Source organism: Gymnogyps californianus, chromosome 7 (assembly GCF_018139145.2).
Source record: "Gymnogyps californianus isolate 813 chromosome 7, ASM1813914v2, whole genome shotgun sequence".
In the NCBI taxonomy this organism is placed as follows: Eukaryota; Metazoa; Chordata; class Aves; order Accipitriformes; family Cathartidae; genus Gymnogyps; species Gymnogyps californianus.
In genome coordinates this window covers 26190277-26208484 of record NC_059477.1, presented here as the reverse complement: position 1 = coordinate 26208484, position 18208 = coordinate 26190277, and the positions used below count along the sequence as shown (strand labels likewise).

The 18208-nt window shown below is 61.4% G+C and overlaps 2 protein-coding genes across 2 annotated transcripts; one reads left to right on the top strand and one right to left on the bottom strand.

Annotated features, from left to right (window-relative positions):
- Positions 1 to 363: 363 nt before the first annotated feature.
- ATG9A (autophagy related 9A) lies at positions 364 to 10983 on the bottom strand. Its single transcript, XM_050900064.1, has 14 exons — positions 10881 to 10983; positions 10471 to 10514; positions 9047 to 9111; positions 8590 to 8751; positions 8344 to 8485; positions 6652 to 7400; positions 6122 to 6275; positions 5716 to 5895; positions 4589 to 4834; positions 4069 to 4289; positions 3540 to 3657; positions 3122 to 3344; positions 2835 to 2977; positions 364 to 2750 (listed from the first exon to the last, which is right to left on the bottom strand). Exons 1-14 carry the CDS (start codon positions 10981 to 10983, stop codon positions 2745 to 2747), a joined length of 2556 nt encoding a protein of 851 aa, XP_050756021.1. The 3' UTR covers positions 364 to 2744.
- A 583-nt stretch (positions 10984 to 11566) lies between these two features.
- Positions 11567 to 18150, top strand: ANKZF1 (ankyrin repeat and zinc finger peptidyl tRNA hydrolase 1). Its single transcript, XM_050899848.1, is given in 16 exon segments — positions 11567 to 11693; positions 11971 to 12080; positions 12482 to 12584; positions 12968 to 13066; positions 13069 to 13151; positions 13431 to 13546; positions 13838 to 13991; positions 14217 to 14439; positions 14636 to 14734; positions 14903 to 15082; positions 15197 to 15313; positions 15755 to 16028; positions 16505 to 16616; positions 16730 to 16897; positions 17015 to 17085; positions 17681 to 18150. Coding segments are annotated over 16 exon segments (2157 nt in total). The 3' UTR covers positions 17802 to 18150.
- Positions 18151 to 18208: the final 58 nt, after the last annotated feature.

Sequence of the window (18208 nt, the reverse complement as noted above, 5' to 3'; positions counted from 1 at the left end):
TGTCCCCGAAGCCGAAGCGAGGTGCCCCGCTCCCGCTTATCGCCGCCGCCAGCCCAGCCCTGCGGTGCCGAGATAGCCCCCGCCGCCCCAGCGAGGGCCCTGCCCGCCGCAGAGGTCAGGCAGGACGGGGCGCTGCCCGCCCAGGGATAAATATAGCCCCTGCCTCCCTCCCCGCGGCCCCCGGCCGGCCAGGACTGAGCTCCAGGGAACTCCCAGCCCAGCAGGGACAGCCGGCTGGCACCTCGCAGCCTCCTGCCGCCACCGCAGGCACCAGCTCGTCCGCCTTCCTCGGTCCCCCACGCCGCGGCCGGGTCCAGGCGGGCTACGCGGCGCTGCAGGGTGAAGGGAGACTCGGACGCAGGCAGGAATGATACAGCCCATCTTTATTAGACGGCTATACAGCTGTACAGCGAGGGCACAGGGGGTGCGATACCACGCTCCCCAGGGACCCCCACGCCCACACGCCCCAGGGGGAGATGAGGAAGAGTGGCTCGCCATGCACATGGGACACTGACGACACAAGCACAACATGCGGCAAGGACCCCGGCCTGCTCCTGCCCGGCCTCTCCCTCCTGCCAGCCCAGGGAAAGACCCAGACTTTCCTCCCTGCCCCAGGGCACTGCCAGCCTTCAGCCGCTCAGCTTGCAGATCGGCAGCAGCTCTGCCGGGAAGCCCAGACGCAGGGTCCCGCAGCCCCAGGGAGGCTCACCGCCGTGCAGGGTGGCAGCCTGGGCAGCGGGGGAAGCCACCGGAAAGCTTGGGTTTCCGGGAGATTTGCTTTCAGTTTCCTTTCACCATGCCATGACAGCCCCAAGCCGGAGCTGCTGCAGGGTTGCTGCAGCCGCTCCTCCGTGGGAGGACCCCAGCAGCACCCAGGTCCACGGATCCCCTGCCTGGCTCGGTCCTGCCCCCAGCAGTGAAGAGCTGATCCCCATCCGGAGCTCTGCTTTAGCACACTCCGTTTGGTCTCTTACAGACCCCAGAGCAGTCGCAGCTCCGATCCACCCCTCCCCATCGCAGCAGGGAGCCTGCCACCCCCAAAGAGCCTGCCCCTGCGTGAGCACCCCGGCCCGCTCATGCCCTGGCTACCAGGGTGCACGTACCCCTGGGAGCAGGCGGCTCGGCAGCACGCACCGGGCCCAGGCTCCAAGGGCAGAGGGTGACAGCCCTGGCAGGGGCAGCGAGGCGGCCCTGGACTCCAGGGACAACAGAGGAGGGCCTGCGGTGCTCACGGAGGGCATGGCAAAAGCAAGCAGCCCCTGCCAGAGGCAAGGAGAGGGAGGAGAAAGCAAAGCCTGGCAGGGGTTAGCCGGGATGCAAATCCTCACAAGCTGCCACTGGAAGAGAAGAGAGGGAAACCAGAATGATGGTGGGAAGGTCTTGTCTGAGGCCACGCTGTACGGCTGGGATCCGGATCCCCCACTACCACCCCAAGGCTGGGCTAGGGTTTGCCTCTCCCTTCTGGGTTCAGGGCACCCCTTCTTGCCCTGCCAGGCACGAGCCACCTGCTTGGTACATGGTCTCCACAGCAGCCGAAGCCATGTTGCAAGCAAAAGGATGGTTTCAGGAGGGAAGGAGGAGCTGGGAGCCCCCGGGTGAGATGCGAGACACACTGAAGCCTTTGCTTGGGGAAGAGGAAAGGCCCGATACCACAGAAATGGCCGCATCAGGAGGACAGACCCGATGCACCGCAGCCTGGGCATGGGGAAAAGGCCTTTATCATGCCTGAGGGAAGGGAACCAATACACAGAGCACAAGAGCTTCAGGGTGGGCTCCGAGGGGGCCGCGAGCACTCCCGGGAGGCGCCGGGCCGGCCCGCGCTGGGGTCTCTTTGGCACTGCAGGAGGGCCCACTGGCAGCCCGCATCCCATAGGTGCCATGCAGGGGGGAGGATGCTGCTGCCCCATCCCAGAGGTACGGCACGGAGGCTGCCAGCTGGGAGGAACGTCAGGGACCCAGGACTTTCACCCCACTGACCCTTCCTTGCGTGCAGGGGACGGGCCAGCTGTCATGAGAGTCGGGGAAGAGGTGCAGCATCCCCAGATCCCGGCCAGAGCTGTTCCCATCAGCTCTAGGTCCCACCTCTACCCACGCCGGCAGCAGCTAGGGCCCATCCCTCTGCAGGGTGCTGGGGCAGAGGGGTGGGCCACTGCCCCACTGCTGTCCTGCTCCGGGCTGAGGGGCACAACATTGGTCCTCTCTGGGAGGGCAAACGTGGTCCTGGGCACCTCCTCAGGGCTGCAGGCCAGGCAGGTGTGGTGCTACAGGCTGAGCTAGATCCCCCTCAACAGCTCCCTGCCTTCATTTCGGAGGCAGGTCCCAGCTCCGGGCGGACATCTGGAGCTGGTGCCATCTCACATCCCTTTGAACAGCAGCTGCTGCTGCCACCTCCAAGCCAGTCCACAGCTCCCCACTGCTAGTCCTGTCACGTCAGCTTTCGCAGGCTCTGCAGCGATCCTCCGACACGGACGACACAGATGTGAACACAGACACATGTATGTACTCACACACGCATTCACCCCACAAGAGTCAGAGTGGCGTTGACTTGACACACGGCTGGACACAAGGTGCCACCGCAAAGCCGCCGGCCTGGCAGTTTTGTCTCTTCGGCAATTGATGGCAACAAAATGGAGCCCGGGATTATCCTGTCCACTCAGGACGGGAGAAGAATCAGGCTGATGCCACATCCTGCTGCCCAGGCAGCTCCCAGTCTGCAACCCCCACGAGATCCCCAGTCTACAAGGCTATACCTGCAAGACAGAGAGGGGATGTGGCACCTATTGGGACCATCCTGAGTACACGTTTCCCCTCTCAGCCACAGCCTTCACCCCTACCTTGTGGATCTGCGGTGGAAGCTCATCCTCTGAGCTCTCCTCTGGCACGGGCTCTGGGTGTCTCGCTGACTGCCCGTCCTCAGCCCAGCCTCCCAGAGGGAGGCGGGAGAAGTGTGATGGGGCTCTGTGTACTGTGCCTGGGTCTGCAGGAGAGGCGAGGAGGAAGATTAGCTACCTGGGGGACTGTCAGTCTTCAGGGGCAGGCAGGCTGCTCGTGCCAGTCCATACAGGCCATCAGATATGGGGCTCTGACCCAGAGCTCAGACCTCTGCCCGGGCTCCCGTTACCTGTGATGCCACCATATCGCCGCTGGAAGCCGGTCTGCAGCGTGGCTGTCTCCTCGGCAGGCTGCCGCGGTGAGGAGAAGGGGTAGCTGGCAGAGCGAGGGATGGGGACGGGGGCACCCCGCTGAGCGTCCAGCTCCTCATGGGCGCTCTCCCCGCTCTCGTCGCTCTCTCGCCGGTGCCAAGTGTGCCGCTCAGGCTCCAGCTGGGCGTGCTGCTTGTGCAACTGGAGGCCAAAACACGAATGAGTCAGCTGTATGGGAGAGCCCAGATGCCCACACACACCCTCTCCCCAGCACTGTACACACACTGGTCTCAGCTCGCACTCACACTGGTATCCCAGTCACTCTACACAGGGTACCCCAGTCCTGCCTGCTGTGGCCCTGCGCCCCTCTGGCTAGCCCAGCTCCAGGCTGCTCACCTCGTGCATGTAGAGTGCGTGGAGACTCATCTCAGTGGAGGCGTACTCCGACAGGATCATGCTCTGTAGCTGACCCTCCCAGGCGCTGCTCCCCGAGCTCACGGTCCTCGCGTCGGCACTGCCATGGGACACACAAGTGGTGTTTGCTGCCCAGGTGCCCCCGCACTGCCCAGCCCCTCTCCGCTCTAATGTCAGGCTTGCAGAGATCTCCTCCTGGGCTGGGTAGCAACAGGCTCTCTGTAGCATCTCCCCAGACGTGCAAGGTGACCAGCCCTGCTATGGCACTGCCTCTTCCCTACCAGGGGTTTCTCACCACCGTAGTACCTACAGAAGAATACCAGAACCCCAACACTGTCCTCTGGGGCCAGCCTAAGCACCTGGGCCTAACTCTGCTTATGAACATGTCCCTTGCTGTCCCGGGCTGCAGAGACAAATGCCACCATTCACCTAGGACAACAGGATGGCAATCGGACAAGGGTTTAAGGAATTTGCAAAGTGTCCGGCCGCCCCTCTCCAGCCTGCAGCTTACCCAGAAGCTGTCATGGCACTGGCACCGCGAGGCTGGGCCCCCTCTCCATCCCTTCCTGCTGTCTGGAAGCCGCTGGGAGGCTGCTGGGCAGACTGGAGTGGGGAGAAGGAACGCAGGGCCGAGGCCACTTCGGAGAGATGGCGAGAGGCCTGTCCGTCCCGGCCCATGTGGAAGCCCAGTGCTGAGGAGCCCGCTATCACATTGGCAATCAGGCTGTGAGGCTGCAGAGTTGAAAGGGAGAGAATCAGTCCTGTGCAGACCTGGAGGCCTGATCCCCGCCAGCGAGACAGAACCGAGGCAGCTCAGCATTCTCAGCCCCTCTCCCACCTCACAGGGCCCCAGGACAGCCTGCTGCCTTCTCTAGAAACCCAGAAGCATCCCAACTAGTGCTGATCTATCACATTTGCATCCCCAGATACAGCCCAGGCAAGGGCAAAATTGCCCAGAGGGTCTGATTATCAGTTTGCCAGCACCCAGCAAGCACCCCAAGAACACCCCGCATCCTCCCCAGCCTGGGCACCTCTGACTCCGACTGCAGGGACTGGATGGAGCTGAAGAGGGCGTTTTCGGGGAGCACAGCCTGCTGAGCCAGCGCCACGCTGCTGTCCCGGTGCACCCGTTCCTTCAGGAAGCCGATGAAGGCCGTGCTCTCGCGAGGGGGCTGCCACTTGGGGTTGGTGATTGCAAAGTGCATGAGGGACAGCTCCGTCTTGCCGTCCTCGGCCTGCTGGTAAATGGAGGCCTCCGTCTTTCCTGCTGACATCCACTGCAGAGCATAGACAGGTAATGAGGGACAGGATCTGCTTTACATCCCCACTAGGCCTGGGAATCCTGCAATCCGTCTGGGCAAAGCACACAACACCCAGCATAAGCTGGGCCACAGCTCCACATGTAGCAGGCACTACACCAAAAGCCCCGTACTAGTTCAGCCCTCGCAGCCTGGGGAAGCGGCAGCAAGCACAGCATCTTCCACCTCCACCCCAGGACATGCATCGCTGCAAGGGAACCAGAGAGATGGGGACGAGTCACAAAATAGAGGTGAAAGCCTCGTCTTGCACTCTCCAGCTCACAGCAGGAGCGACTACAGCCAAAAAATGACTGTTCTTAAAAGCTTCCTGCCGCAGTGAGTCCACCCCCTCCCTAGTTCATGGCCCTGTCACTAGGGAGTCTTTCCTGACAAGTAACCTAAATTCCCAGTCACAGGAAACAGATGGATCCCCCTTCCTTCCACACTAGATTTTACATAATGCAAAATGCTTCCCATCTCCCTGAGGCTGCCTCTCTTCTGGGCACAAGCAGCCCAGCTTCTTTAAGTTCTCAGTGGTCACACTTTCTAAATGTCCAAATATCCCCATTCCTCTCTCCTGAGAACACAGGACTCTTGGTTGTGAAGACAGGCAAGAACATCAAATAAAGAAATGACAAAGCCTGGTTCCCAAAATATCAGGTTAATAATCACAGCTGGGCCACAAGAGCCTTCTGGGGCTGGTGACCTGTGTTCGCAGCCCCAGACACCCAGCAGAGAGGCAGGTGGCTGGGCTGGGCTGTGGGCTACCAGGAGTGGCAAGTTACGGCCTCTCATGGGTCTAAAGGACCAGACACGCTGGTGGGAGCCCAGGCTGCTCTCCCGCCACCCACAGGACCTACCGCCGGGTGCCCATGCTGGCGCACGTCCATCTGGGCAAAGGAGCAGGTGTCGCCCACACCCACCACCTCCACAGTGAAGTTGCGGAAGAAGTCAACGATGTCCAAGGACTTGGGCCGCAGGCAGACGATGAGGATCAGGGGGGTAATGATGGGACTCAGGAGCTCCTCCAGGATGAAGACCTGAGCACAGAGATGTTGGGCTCAGCACAAGCTTGAGGACATCAAAAAATTGGCAATCCCAAAGCCAGCCCCCAGCTCCAGCCCTCCATCTTCTGGGGCAGGGCGTCTCTGAGAAAGCTGCCTTGTTCCTCTGCCAGCCCAGGAGCTGCTCAGCTCTCCAGCAGCTTCTCCCTCCTGCAGGGATGGGGGCAAGTGCCCATCCCAGCCCCATGCAAGCCCAGCTCACCGCTTTGTACTGGAAGAGCTGGGCAAACTCGTCCCTGGTCTCGTAGCGGTGGGCGTTGCCCTGCCAGTGGTCAGGCATGTAGTGGATGTGCGCCAGGATGACTCGCAGCAGCTGCTCTGGGCAAAACACCAGGTGCTGGTCAGGGATGAAAGACCTGTAGGACAGGACAGGGAAACATCACAGCATCACACCTCAGTTCCTGGGAGATCTCACCCTGGGAGGGCAGGGTGACCGGCCCGTATCACAGCTCCACCTGTGGCCTTCACACCCAAGCCAAACCTTCCTGCCAGCCCAGCCCTGGGGTGTTGCTGTACAGCTCCAGCAACACCCCTCATATCATACAACCACTGCACCCAAGATCACCACTACCCCTTTCTCCTGCCTGCCCCTGACTCTCCCCAGCCGTGCCCTTCACTCAGGCAGATTCACGTCCACTTGCAACCAAAGAGCACGTTTGCGTGGATGGTTGTCAGCCCCACTGCTCCCCACAGCGCTGCCAGGAGCACAGGGGCAGCACAGACCCACCTCACCTGCACACCGTGATGCCCACCCCGAGCAGGGTGACCGTGGTCAGGACGTGCTCGACCGCCAGCACGTCCTCATCGTAGATGGTGAGAGCGATGAGCACAGCCAGGATGGAGCCAGCAAAAAAGGCCACATTCTTGGCCACGATGGTGAGGAGCGGGGAGATAAAGCAGTTCATGTACTTGGAAGCTGGCTTGTACCCCTTGCTGAGGCGTGAGTGCAGTTCATGGTCCAGTTCATTGAAGTGACGGAGGTAACAGCGGCCATAGAGAGACCAGCAGCGGGCACCCAGGCTGCCCGGCTCCCGCTTCAAGATCTCTGTGTAGCTGAAGAAGGCATAGAGGATCTGCCAGATGAGGATGAGGGGGCAGAGGAGGAAGTTAGCAATGCCAATCCAGAGGATGCGAGTGCTGAGCTTCTCAGCCAGCTCCAGGCGGTTCCCAGCCCGCTTGTACTCGGCCTTCAGGCTCCATTCGTTCTCAAAGAGGGAGCCGGGCCCCCAGAAGAAGATGAGCTCAAAGTTGTACTTGAGCCCGCGCGTGTAGAAGACGGTGTCTCCCAGCAGGGGCAGGCGGAAGCGGATGGGCAGCAGCGACTTGTTCACCATGGCCACCATGTAGTTCTTGAAGCGGAGGATGCGGTGGTAGATGTCCAGCTCCGTCAGCTCCTTCTTGTGGATGCAGATCTGGTGCTCCTTCTGGATCTGCACGATGCGGGCCTGCACCTCCTGCCAGGTGTAGTACGGGAGGGTGGACTGGAAGGGGGCAAGCAGCAAGGTTAGGGGCAGGATGCGTCTGGGGACAGAAGCTGGGCTGAGCCCACTCAAACAGCAGGTCCCAGCGCACGCCTTGGGGTGCTGATGAAGCACGTGCAACACCAGGACACGAGGGACCTCCCTGCACCGCTTCAGCCTGCGGTGAGCAAACCCCATACCTTGCCCCAGTGCCCTTTACCCCTAGCTTAGCGCAGATGACTGTTTCCCAGCCACTCACACGCCAGCTGCCTTGGAGGGACGAACACGGCTCCAGGCTCCTATGGGTCCTCCCAGAGCTGCCATTCGGAGTCAGCAGGGAGACACGAACAGGGGAAGGGACTTAAGCAGTGTCCCAGAGGGAGCCTGTGGAAAAGCTGGGGACAAACCAAGCCTCTTGGCTCACCCCACCTTTCTCAAGACACGGTCTCTCCTCAAAGGATGTGCACACACCTTTTGATGTTGTCCATCACAGCAAGGACTCTGGACTAGGATATATGTGCAAGCCTCAAACCCCATCTTTGACACACCGATCTCCAGTGTGGTCTTCACCAACTAGGTAGCTCCATGCCTCAGTTTCCCCCCCAGTAAACAAGGAAGACGACATCCACAACCCAGGGAGGTACGAGGATATCCTCGCTTATGCCTTCTCTGTTGAAAGGTATCACAGAAGAATAAACATATTGGGTGGCAGATGGCAGAGGCGTGTGCCAGCAGGCAGAGAGGCAGGCTAGGCAGAGAGGGGTTAACATGGAGTAAGTTGGCTGCTGGAGAAGAGGCTGAAAGGAGATGTATCCTTATGGAGCAGAGGGAAGAGCGCTCAGTACAGATCTCCCGGAGAAGCTGGCTCCAGAGAGGAGTGAAGGCGAGCTGCTTCTCACCACTCAGCAAATGCCTCCCGTGTCCCTTAGCAGCCCCACACGCGGCCCTTGGCCCAACTACTTACCATGGGGATTTTGAGGGCATTGATGTAGAAAGAGTGAATCTCCCAGTAGCAGCAAATGTTGTAGATAAATTTGACGAGTCGGTGGATCCAGAAAACCCCAGCTATCACCAGGATGCAGATGAGGAAGCTATTTGCCTGGATTCTGCAAGCAAGAAGAGGCAAGTAGTGGGAGACAGGCCTTGGGCAGGCGCCCCGAGTACCTGAGAAAGTAAGAGCGGTGGCTAACGTGCCCTCCACTGCCCTTACCTTGCACTGCAGACATTTGGAGGCAGGAAGGCATCTGGCAGAGTCACCTTAATGGGCTCACTGGGATGCTGGCTGTGATTTACCACTTTGTTGGCAAAGAGGATGTCGTAATCAACGCAGCTGATAAGAAAGGTGGTGAACGCCACCACAAAGATGAACTGCCTGTGAAAAAAGGGAGCAGGTGTGAGGGAATCGCCTTCTACCCCCCAAAACGCAAAGCAGGCAGGGTCACGCGTCATGGAGATGCATTCCCACAGTCATGGCAGCAGGAAAGCTCAAGGGCACCAGTTCCTCGAAGTGGAATGCAGGTTTGGGGCACAGAAAACCCTAATGAAGGGGAGACAGGACAACTGTAAAGGGAACCCTCCCGCCCACCCAGCTGCAGGAGCTTGGCAGATTCCTGTGGCTGTTCCCCAGCAGCTGTCACAGCCACAACAGAGGGGGAACCTGCACTTACATGAGCTCAAAGATCTCTCCAATGAGCATGCAGGTGAAGCCATTCTTCTGATGCAGGTTATAGACGTGAAAGCTACAGTCAAGGAGAACAGTCTGGAGGCTCCTTCCCTCTGATGAAGGACGGAGAGGCTTCTGTCCCACTGGCATCTGCAGCTCCCCAGCCAAGTCTCCCTCCACCACCAATGGAAAACCCCTCCCACCCCTACTCATCAGCAAGCTGGTTCTGCACTGCAGGAAAACATGCTCTGCCCAGGTAGAGCACGGCTGGGATAAGAGGACCTGGCTCCATCCAAGCTCCTTTCTTCCTCTACCGAACACCCAGAGTGGGGTCTGTCCCAGCACAGAATAGAAACTCAGCCTGCCCTCAGGCCACACAAGAGTGGGAAAGGCAGGGCACGGCAACACAGAGACAGACAAAAATGCATTTAATACCCCTAGCACCTGTGACTGCTACCCCCTGCTCCCAACCCCTAGTAATGTGGTTAGCATAACTAACACCATTTTATAAGGCAAGCAGCCATTCTCCGTGACTGAGCGGGTCACCTATTAGCTCCCCTTCCCTCGTTATCAGGCCCTGAAGGTCCTGTGAACCAAGTACACAAACCAAACAGATTTCTTCTTCCCCTCCCTACCGGCCTCAAGATCCCTGGGCGCCAGGCTGATTACTCCCTTCCGCGCTGGCCTTGAAGGTTCCAGGCACCTGGCCAACCCAATGGCGGCGATGACCCTGTCACAGAACAGGGAAGTGTAACAGCACCCAGAGCACTGTCCACAAAATCCAGAGTTACAAGTCCTAAGTGGGAACTTGGACCAGAACTGCTGCTGGACAGTGAGACCCAGGAACCCGCAGCAGCCAGCAACGCCCCCACTGTTGTCTGCTTCCTCCGAGGACTGAGTAACTCGGATTCTTTTATACGATTTTTGAGTCTAGATTATGATTGTTATACTGATACAGCAAACCATGTATTACGATATGACCCGATCTGCAGAGTCCAGGTGATTAGAAACCATAAGCTAAGCAGTGCTATAGAATTCTGCACTATGCTACTTATAAAATTGTACTACACTGATTCTGCTTACAGAAATCCTGTGCTACATTTATAGATTATAAATGCTATGCTAATAATAAAATCCGGTTAAGAAAATAAAACTTTAATTGTAACAACAACTTAGTACTGTCATCACTCTGCCAAGGATCCCTAAAAGATCCTGTCTGTCCCCTCAGTGTCAGGTGACAGCACCCCACAGGCATGGGGGTTCTGCCATCCCCCAGCCCCTCTGGAGCCGTGTGGTGTCCTATGGGAAGGGGCAGACGCTGTCCCAGCTCCGAGTTACACCAAACCCAGTGTTTCCACCAGCACTGAGAGCCCAGGAGGTGGTGGTGGGGGGTGCATCCCACCTGAACCCTGCCCTGCGAAAGGATATGCGAGAGAAGAAGAGGTCCAGGTTCTCGATGTGATGCCACGGAGCTGAAGGAAGAAGAAGCGCAGGGTGAGGGGCCCTCCGGCACACCCAGCCTTGCTGTTGCGACAGGCACCACCCCATCTCTTCCCCCCTGTCCTGGGCCCCCCGAGGCCCCAAACCGGCCCCACAGCCCCCATCCCCGGCTCCCCTCGGTGCCCAGCCTCTCCCCTCGGTCCCTGGCTGCTCCCCCCATCCCCAGCCACCTGGACCAGCCCGGATCTGTCCCCCGCAGCCCGGACGCCGCTGGTCCCCAAGGCCTCCTCCGCCTCACGTTTCCCTACCCCGCTCCCCAGCTCCCCTCAGGCTCAGGCCACCGCCCCTCCGCCGGCGGCGGCCAGGCCCCAACCCCCGGTGCCGGTGCCGCCGCTCACACTTGGCGCCCTCGGGGACGTGGACGAGCAGGTCGCCGCCGCCGGGAGGGGAATCGGTGGAGGAGCTCTCCAGGCGCTGGTACTGCGTCTCGAAGTGGGCCATGGCGGGGCCCGCGCCGCCGCCGCCGCCGCCGCCACCGGCCCCGGCCCCGGCCCCGGCCCCGGCCCGGCCCGGCCCCTGCCCCGCCCGCCCCGCGACTGGCAGCCGCGATGCCCAATGGCAGTCGCGGGGCGGGACGGGGGATGGCCAATGGGAAGACGGGAGGGCGGGAAGCTGGACTGAGCCTAGCGGCGGTCCGTAGACGGGGAGGATGTGACGTACGGCAGCTGAGGGGCGTTTCCGGGCCGGGACGACAGCGGCCGCACGTGAGTGACGGGGCGCGCGCCCGTTACCGGGGGGGGGGGGGGGAAATCATGGGGAAGCAGCTTCGGGGGGTGGGGGTGGCGATCGCGGGGGTAACGGCCCCGGGGACTAACGGCGTGGGGGGGATCCCGGGGGCAGCGGCCGCGGGAGGGTCCCGGCCGCAGGGAGGGCTCGGGCGGGGGGAGAGTGGTGGGCCCGTGTGGCGGGGAGAGGGACCCCGGGGAGGGGTGAGGGCCCGTCCGGTCACGGACGGGTGGTTCCCGCCGCCCCCGGGGCCAGGCGCGTCGCTCAGGCGCTGTCCCTCCCGCTGGGAGCAGGAGCGATGGCGGCCCCGGAGAGCAGGTCAGTTTTCGAGGCCGCCAAGGACCCCGTCCTCCTGCGCGGGCTGACCCTCGTCACCGGAGTTGCTGCGGATACGTGGGCCGCCGAGCCGGCACCGGTGAGCCACGGTGCGTGGGGCTCTGCGGGGGCAGCGGCGGGGGGCGGTATTTGGCCAAGCTCATGTCTGCCAGCCCCAAGCCGCGACGAAGGAGCTCTGTCCCCAGCACAACTTGGGTGGCTGCCCTGGCGCTTGGCCATAGGAGCTGCCTGGCGGGTGGGTAAATGGGTTTTCCTCGGTGTCACCCCAAGGTTCCCGAGCTCCTTCTACAGCCACAGGGCTCTTTGGGTGGCTGAGAAATGCAGCGTGGGGAGCCGCCTGTGCACAGCCCTTCCTTCTTCTTCCAGAGAAACCTGCAGCCACCAGCAGTGAGGAGAAGGCTCACGGGGTCCCCGAGGTGCCGGAGCGGATGTGCTGCTCGACCTGTGGGCAGGTGTTCAGCAGCCGGGAGGAGCAGGTGAGCAGGGCCGAGCAGCCAGCGTGAGGTGGGAGCAGGGCTGTCATGGCTGGCAGGGTCCTGCTGCGGAGGCTCAGCCCCAGCGCGGTGCAGCCCAGCACTAGCTGCTTCCCGGAGCTCTGCTGCCCACGTCCTGTTGGGATCTGGCACTCAGACCCTGCGTATTATTGCTTAAAATGTCATTTACTGGAGGTAAGTGGTACGTGCAGCACAGGCCTGTGCCTGTTCAGGTTAACTGTTACGTGGCTAACTCATTAATGTACCGTGGTCTTCCAGTCAAGATCACTGCAGGGTCCCAGCATCGGTTTTCGCCCTCAGGGTCTGTCACCTCAGGGCCTTTGGTGGCGGGGGTTTCCATGGACCACCAAGACCCTGCCAGCTCATACCTCTTTCCTCCACAGACTGAGCACTACCATCTCGATTGGCACCGCTTCAACCTGAAGCAGCGACTCCTGGGGCGCCGGACACTGCCAGTAGAAGTGTTTGAGGAGAAGACCCGCGCGGGTGAGGAACGGGGCTGCCCCCAGCAGAGGCCGTCAGTGGTCTTGCTGGGGCTGTTCTGTCCAGGGATGAAGCCCCCAGCTACCCCTGCCAGCTCAGGGTCCCTTTATTCTGCCCCTGTGGCGTCTCCTGGGGGTCCAGCACTGCTCCTGAGCCCTGCTGACTTGTTATAGGGAGAAGGAAGTGTTCTACCTGAGCCATGTCTATGCATACCTGGGGATCCAGAGTCCCAAGCGCCTATCTCCCCAGCCCACAACCCCCTTGTGATATGTAGGGTATTGGACAGGACATTTCTGGGGTTGTGGGCCGGCCCTTGGAGCCACCTGCAAAGTTTTGGGGAAGCTGGTGGTTAATGTTTGCCCTGCTCCATTTTCTTTCTCTTGCAGGTGACGTTTCCAGCATCTCAGGGTCCGATTCAGAGAGCTCTGATGCAAGCAGTGAGTCAGAGTTGCTTCCCTCTGCCAGTGACAGCCCTGGGACCCCCCAGTCCCCCGCTCCCACAAGGTGCTGCTCCGCAATGCGAAGGGTCAGCTCATCTCCATCTACCGCTGCGTGCTGGGCACTGGGAAGGCAAGTCGCAGCCCAGCTTCTTGGGAGAGGGACCCCAGAGAAGGCAGGTGGCACTGGGGTGTAGACATCTGCCTGACAGTCCCTCCTGTCCCACGATGGGAGGGGTGGTCTCTGGTGCCAGGTCAGAGCCCCAGGCTTGCTGGTGGCCTGGTTTTTGGCTCTGGGGTGCTCCCAGAAGCCTGCTTCTGGTGCCAGCAGAGGGGCTGATCTCTGTCCCAGGGGACAGCAAGAGGTAACAAGGTGATCCTGTGGCTGCTAGCAGGGGTGTCTGTGTCTCAGGGTGGCAGTGAGGAGCCAGCGGAGCTGATGGCGTCACTGCAGAGCCTCGGTGCAAGCACGTGCTGGGTTGTGCTGATGATGGGCGGCGGGCACTTCGCAGGAGCTGTGTTCCGGGGGTGAGTACAGGGGGACAGAGCTGGGGTCACCACTCTGGGCAAGGACAAATGGGGCTAGGCATTGGATGGACATCCCCTCCCTACTCCTCCATTGCAGTGCTTATCACACCCTGGGCACCCGCAGCTCCTAGTCTTTGTGTGAGAGTTGGCTAAGCCCAGTTGTGCTGCAAGAGAAGTATTAATTTTTAGGGCCCCAGGGGCAAGCCACAAGCCCTCTGGGGTCCCAGAAGCATCCACTCACCTTCTCTCCATGCGTGGGGCCCTGTTGCTCATGCCTGCCCCTCTCTGCAGCCCCCAGGTGCAGGAGCACAAGACCTTCCACCGCTACACGGTGCGAGCCCGGCGGGGCACAGCCCAGGGCCTACGGGACGCCCAGACCCCAGGGTCGGCACCCAGGTCAGCCGGAGCCTCCCTGCGGCGTTACAACGAGGCCGCGCTGCTCAAGGTGGGGCTGGACCGCAGCACTGGGCTCTCGGCAGGGAAACGTGGTTGTGGCTGGCTCCATGGGGTGGGACCATACTGCTGCTGGAGGGCATGGGTGGGGTGTGAGCTCCGGAAGGGGATCAGGGCCCAATTGAGGCTGTTCTGTCCTGGGTCTGGCCCTGCTCCGGACCTGCCTGTGCCCGCATGGTGCGCTCAGGACCCCGTGGTGCTTCCCCTTTCTCCCCAGGATATTCAGGACCTGCTGGCAGCCTGGGCCCAGCACCTGAAGGAAGCTCAGCGCATCTTCCTCCGGGCCCCGCGCCACAACCGTGCGCTGCTCTTTGGCGGCAGGAACCCGCCCCTCACCCGGGGTGACCCTCGCATCTGCCATATCCCCCTCAGCACCCGCAGGGCCACCCTGCGAGAAGTGCTGCGAGTCCACGCCATGCTGGCCAGCCTGCAGGTGTATGGTGAGTCGGCCCAGCCCTGGCACCGCAGTGCCTGTGGGTCAGAGCAGGTGGGGTGATGCGGTCCCTCGTGTAATCCCATGTGTGTTAGGGGATGCTGCCCTATGAAGTTGAGGTGCCAGCTCTCCAACCCTCAGTTCCTGGAGACGTGGGGCGTTCCCTGTCCCCAGGCAATGACAGGAGCACCCTTGCTGCCCAGGGAAGGACACACCACTGGAGGACATCACTGGGTCTCCCCGGAAGGGCTGGCAGAAGAGGCAGCGGAAAGCAGAGATGGATCCCCCGCAGGAGGACACAAGTGGTGAGTTGAGCCATGGAGCAAGCAGGGGGGGTCTGGTGTTATGGCGCGGGACCAGATTTGCAGCCCTGTGACAGGGCCTGGCACCACAGTGGGGGTGGGCAGGAGAAGGGCAGGGTGTGCTTGGCTGAGAGCCCCGAGTCATTCGTGCTGTGTGTGGGGCCTCAGCCCCTGTCTTATCACCCGCCTCAGCCCCAGAGGAGGAGGAGGAAGAGGAGGAGGAAAGCCCTGCAGGGGAACTGGAGACTGTGGAAGTGACACTGGGGACCTTGGACCTCCGGGAGTTCGAAGTGATGCCCAAGCGAAACTGCAAAAGGAGGAAGAAGAGGGACAAGAAGGTGGAGAAAGGTGAGGGGGAAGAAGTGGTGGCGGACAGTGTAGGAAGGCATCAGGGAAGGGACTGCCATGGCTGGGGTGCAGGCTGGCCTTGGCCTTCTTCTTCACCATGTGCTCCCTGTGCAGGGCCCCGTGCTGAAGAGACGGGATGCCATGGTACCCAGGGTGGGCAGCCTGGCGTGGAGCTGGTGACGGAGCTGCAAGGGGAGGCTGGGGCTGAGCCCCTTCCTTGGGGCGATGGCGGTAAGTGGGGTCAGGAGCTGGGCCGGGTGGATGTCCCAGTGATCACCATTTGCTGGTGGCTTTGTGGTGGGGTGAAGAGCACGTTGTCATGCACATGCCCAGAGCAGCTGGGTGTGGGATGGCTGTAGTGCAGCCACTTGCCTTCAAGTGAGCCATGTGTTCAGACCTCTGAAGTGGGGGGCAGGCAGCACCTGGCTAAGCTAGGTGTGTTGGGGGGGATTGGAGTGGGCCTCATCTCAGGAGAGGGCTCGGCTGTTGCCAACAGTGCCCAGCAACGCCATGGCACATTGTAACAGACTCTGAAGGTGCTGGAGATCCTGCAGTGCCCAAATCCAGCTAGCAGGATGATGCTTTAACTGCGCTCTGTGTGTTTCCTAGTCAGACCAGAGCACCACTCTGCCCAGGGAGCCATCAGACTCCCCTTCTGTTCTTCCCTCATAGGAGACCCTCAGACCCAGCTCCGCGATGCCCTGTTCACCGCCTGCAAAACGGGGGATGTGGGGACGCTGCGGCACCTCCTGCGTGTGCCAGAGAGCGGGGGCCTGCCGGGGGACAGCGAGGATGGGGAAGGCGCACAGCCCCTGGATATGCCCCGCTCCCTGCTCAACCAGCCCGTGGATGAGCGCGGCTGCACCCTGCTTCATGTGGCAGCACGGGCCGGGAAGGCTGCGGCTGTGTGCCTGCTGCTGGAGGCAGGGGCGGACCCTGCCCTCAGGTATGGCTGCAGGGCGCCCAGCGGTTGACGAGCACAGCCCCTGCTGTAGGAGCCCAGCAACTCCCTCCTGTCTCAGCCACGGGAGACTGGTGCCAGCTTTGTCCTGGGACAGCCAGGGTTGGTCTCTCCCAGCCGAGACGTCTGGGTTTCTTACGGAGGCCTAAGAGCTGAACCGCCGTTCTCTCTGCCTGCCAGGTCTGGCACAGCGGCAGGCGGGCACTGCCCCAAAGTGCTCCCAGGTTTATTGGTAGACAGTTCAGAGGGTAGGCATGAGACCACCCTTTGCAGGGCATTTGAGATGCAAGAAGGGGAGGATTTGGGGGATTCTGGTGTCGGGATAAGCAACTTTCCCCTCCTTGGCTATGATACCCTGGCCTACGGTACCCATCGGACATCCCTGGGAAGTCGCTGGGCTCACAGCCCAGTGGGACGTAGCAGTAAGATGGCAGAGTGAGCTGGTCTTCCTTGTCTCGCAGAGATGGGCAGGACAGAACCCCCTACTGTGTCTCCGCTGACAAACCAACCCGCAACGCCTTCCGCAAGTTCATGGTGGACCATCCAGACAAGTACGACTACAGCCGTGCCAAGGTGGGTGCCTGCCCTCTGCCCTCGGCTGGGGGACCCCAGAGCAAAGCGCCCCTCGCCCGCTCGTGCCGTTGCCCCTGGCTCAGTGGGAGATGCTGACTGCCCTCTGCCCCCAGGTGCCAGGGCCCCTGACACAGGAGATGGAGGCCAAGAAGCTGGAGAAGAAGCGGGCACAAAAAGCCCAGCGGAAGCAGCGGGAGCAGGCGCAGCGGGAGGAGCGGCAGCGCTGGGAGCAGGAGCAGGGAGAGAAGCAGCGGTTCGCAGCCCTGTCCGACAGGGAGAAGGTGAGGCTGTGCATGGGGAAGGGGATCCAGCCCGGCTGGGGCAGTGCCGATGCGGTGGGCTCCGGGCACAGCTGCTCCCAGGGGCTGGGGGGGCTGAGCTGTCTCTCTGCTCCCCAGAGGGCGCTTGCTGCCGAGCGGAGGCTGGCTGCGCAGCTGCAGGACGCCGGCACAACTCTTGCCAACATCAGGTAACAGCCTTGGCAGCACGGCTCCGCAGACAAACTCTCCCATGTCAGCACAGCTGTTCCCTGCCCTTCTTGCTCCAGTTCTCATTTCCAGTCTAAAGCTATTCCTGTCTACTCGATTCCCAGTAGTGCCGGTGTAAAAGCTTTCTCCCTCTCTTGCCCTGCCCCCCTGAAATATTTTGCAAAGGACAACTTGGTCCACTTGCAGCCAGATCTACGGCAAGCCAACCCCCCAGCCACTCCTGTGCCCCAGTCCCTGACCCCACATCCCACATCCCTTCCCTGTGCCACCCCAGAGGCTTGCGGGCAGCCAGCCCTGCCCGTGCTGATCTGTGCAGGGGCTTCACAACCCCGTCTGGGGCCAAATTCCCCCGTGTTCAGCCTGCCTCGAAATACCTCACAGCACACTCCCACGCAGCATCGCCTCCAGGGAGCATGTCCTGGCCAGGCTGCTGGGTGAGCACATCAGCCCTGTAGGACCAGAGGAGCCCCAGCTCCCTCATGTCTCATGTCACAGCCCAGGCAGTGAATCTTCTCCTCCTCTAACCCTCTTGGAACTGTCCCCTTTGCTCAGGGCCACCTCTGCTCTTTCCTGCAGCCGCTGCTGGCATTGTGGAGAGTCCCTGCTGGGCCGAATCCCTTTCCATTACCTTGACTTCTCCTTCTGCTCCACGGCCTGCCTGCAAACCCACCGCCGGGCCCGGGCCAGCCACACATAAAGCTGGGGACTGCTGCCACCTGCCAAGGATCGGTGTGGCGGAGACACGGCTGAGCTCTGGCTGTGCAGTGAGGGAGAGCCTGTGGAGCAGCGCTGGTCAGAGGGACTGAGCTGGCCATGTCGCTCTTCGGGGCAACTCTGGCAAGGCTCTAGGCAAGACTGTCACTCTGGGTGGTGACTCTGGGGACATTACAACCGGGAGGTCCCTACGTACTAGTGTGAGGGGCCAGGGCTGCTCAGTGGCCCAGCTCCAGCTGGGCGTCTTGCTGCTGGCTTTTCTCATGGCTACCTCGTAGGCTGCTGCCCGTGGCAGTGGGATAGATCCTGACATATCTGGACCCTGCAGCCCTGAGCTAGCACGCTGTGGACACCCTCTGGGCTGTGCTTTGCCCTCTCCTCTCCTGGATG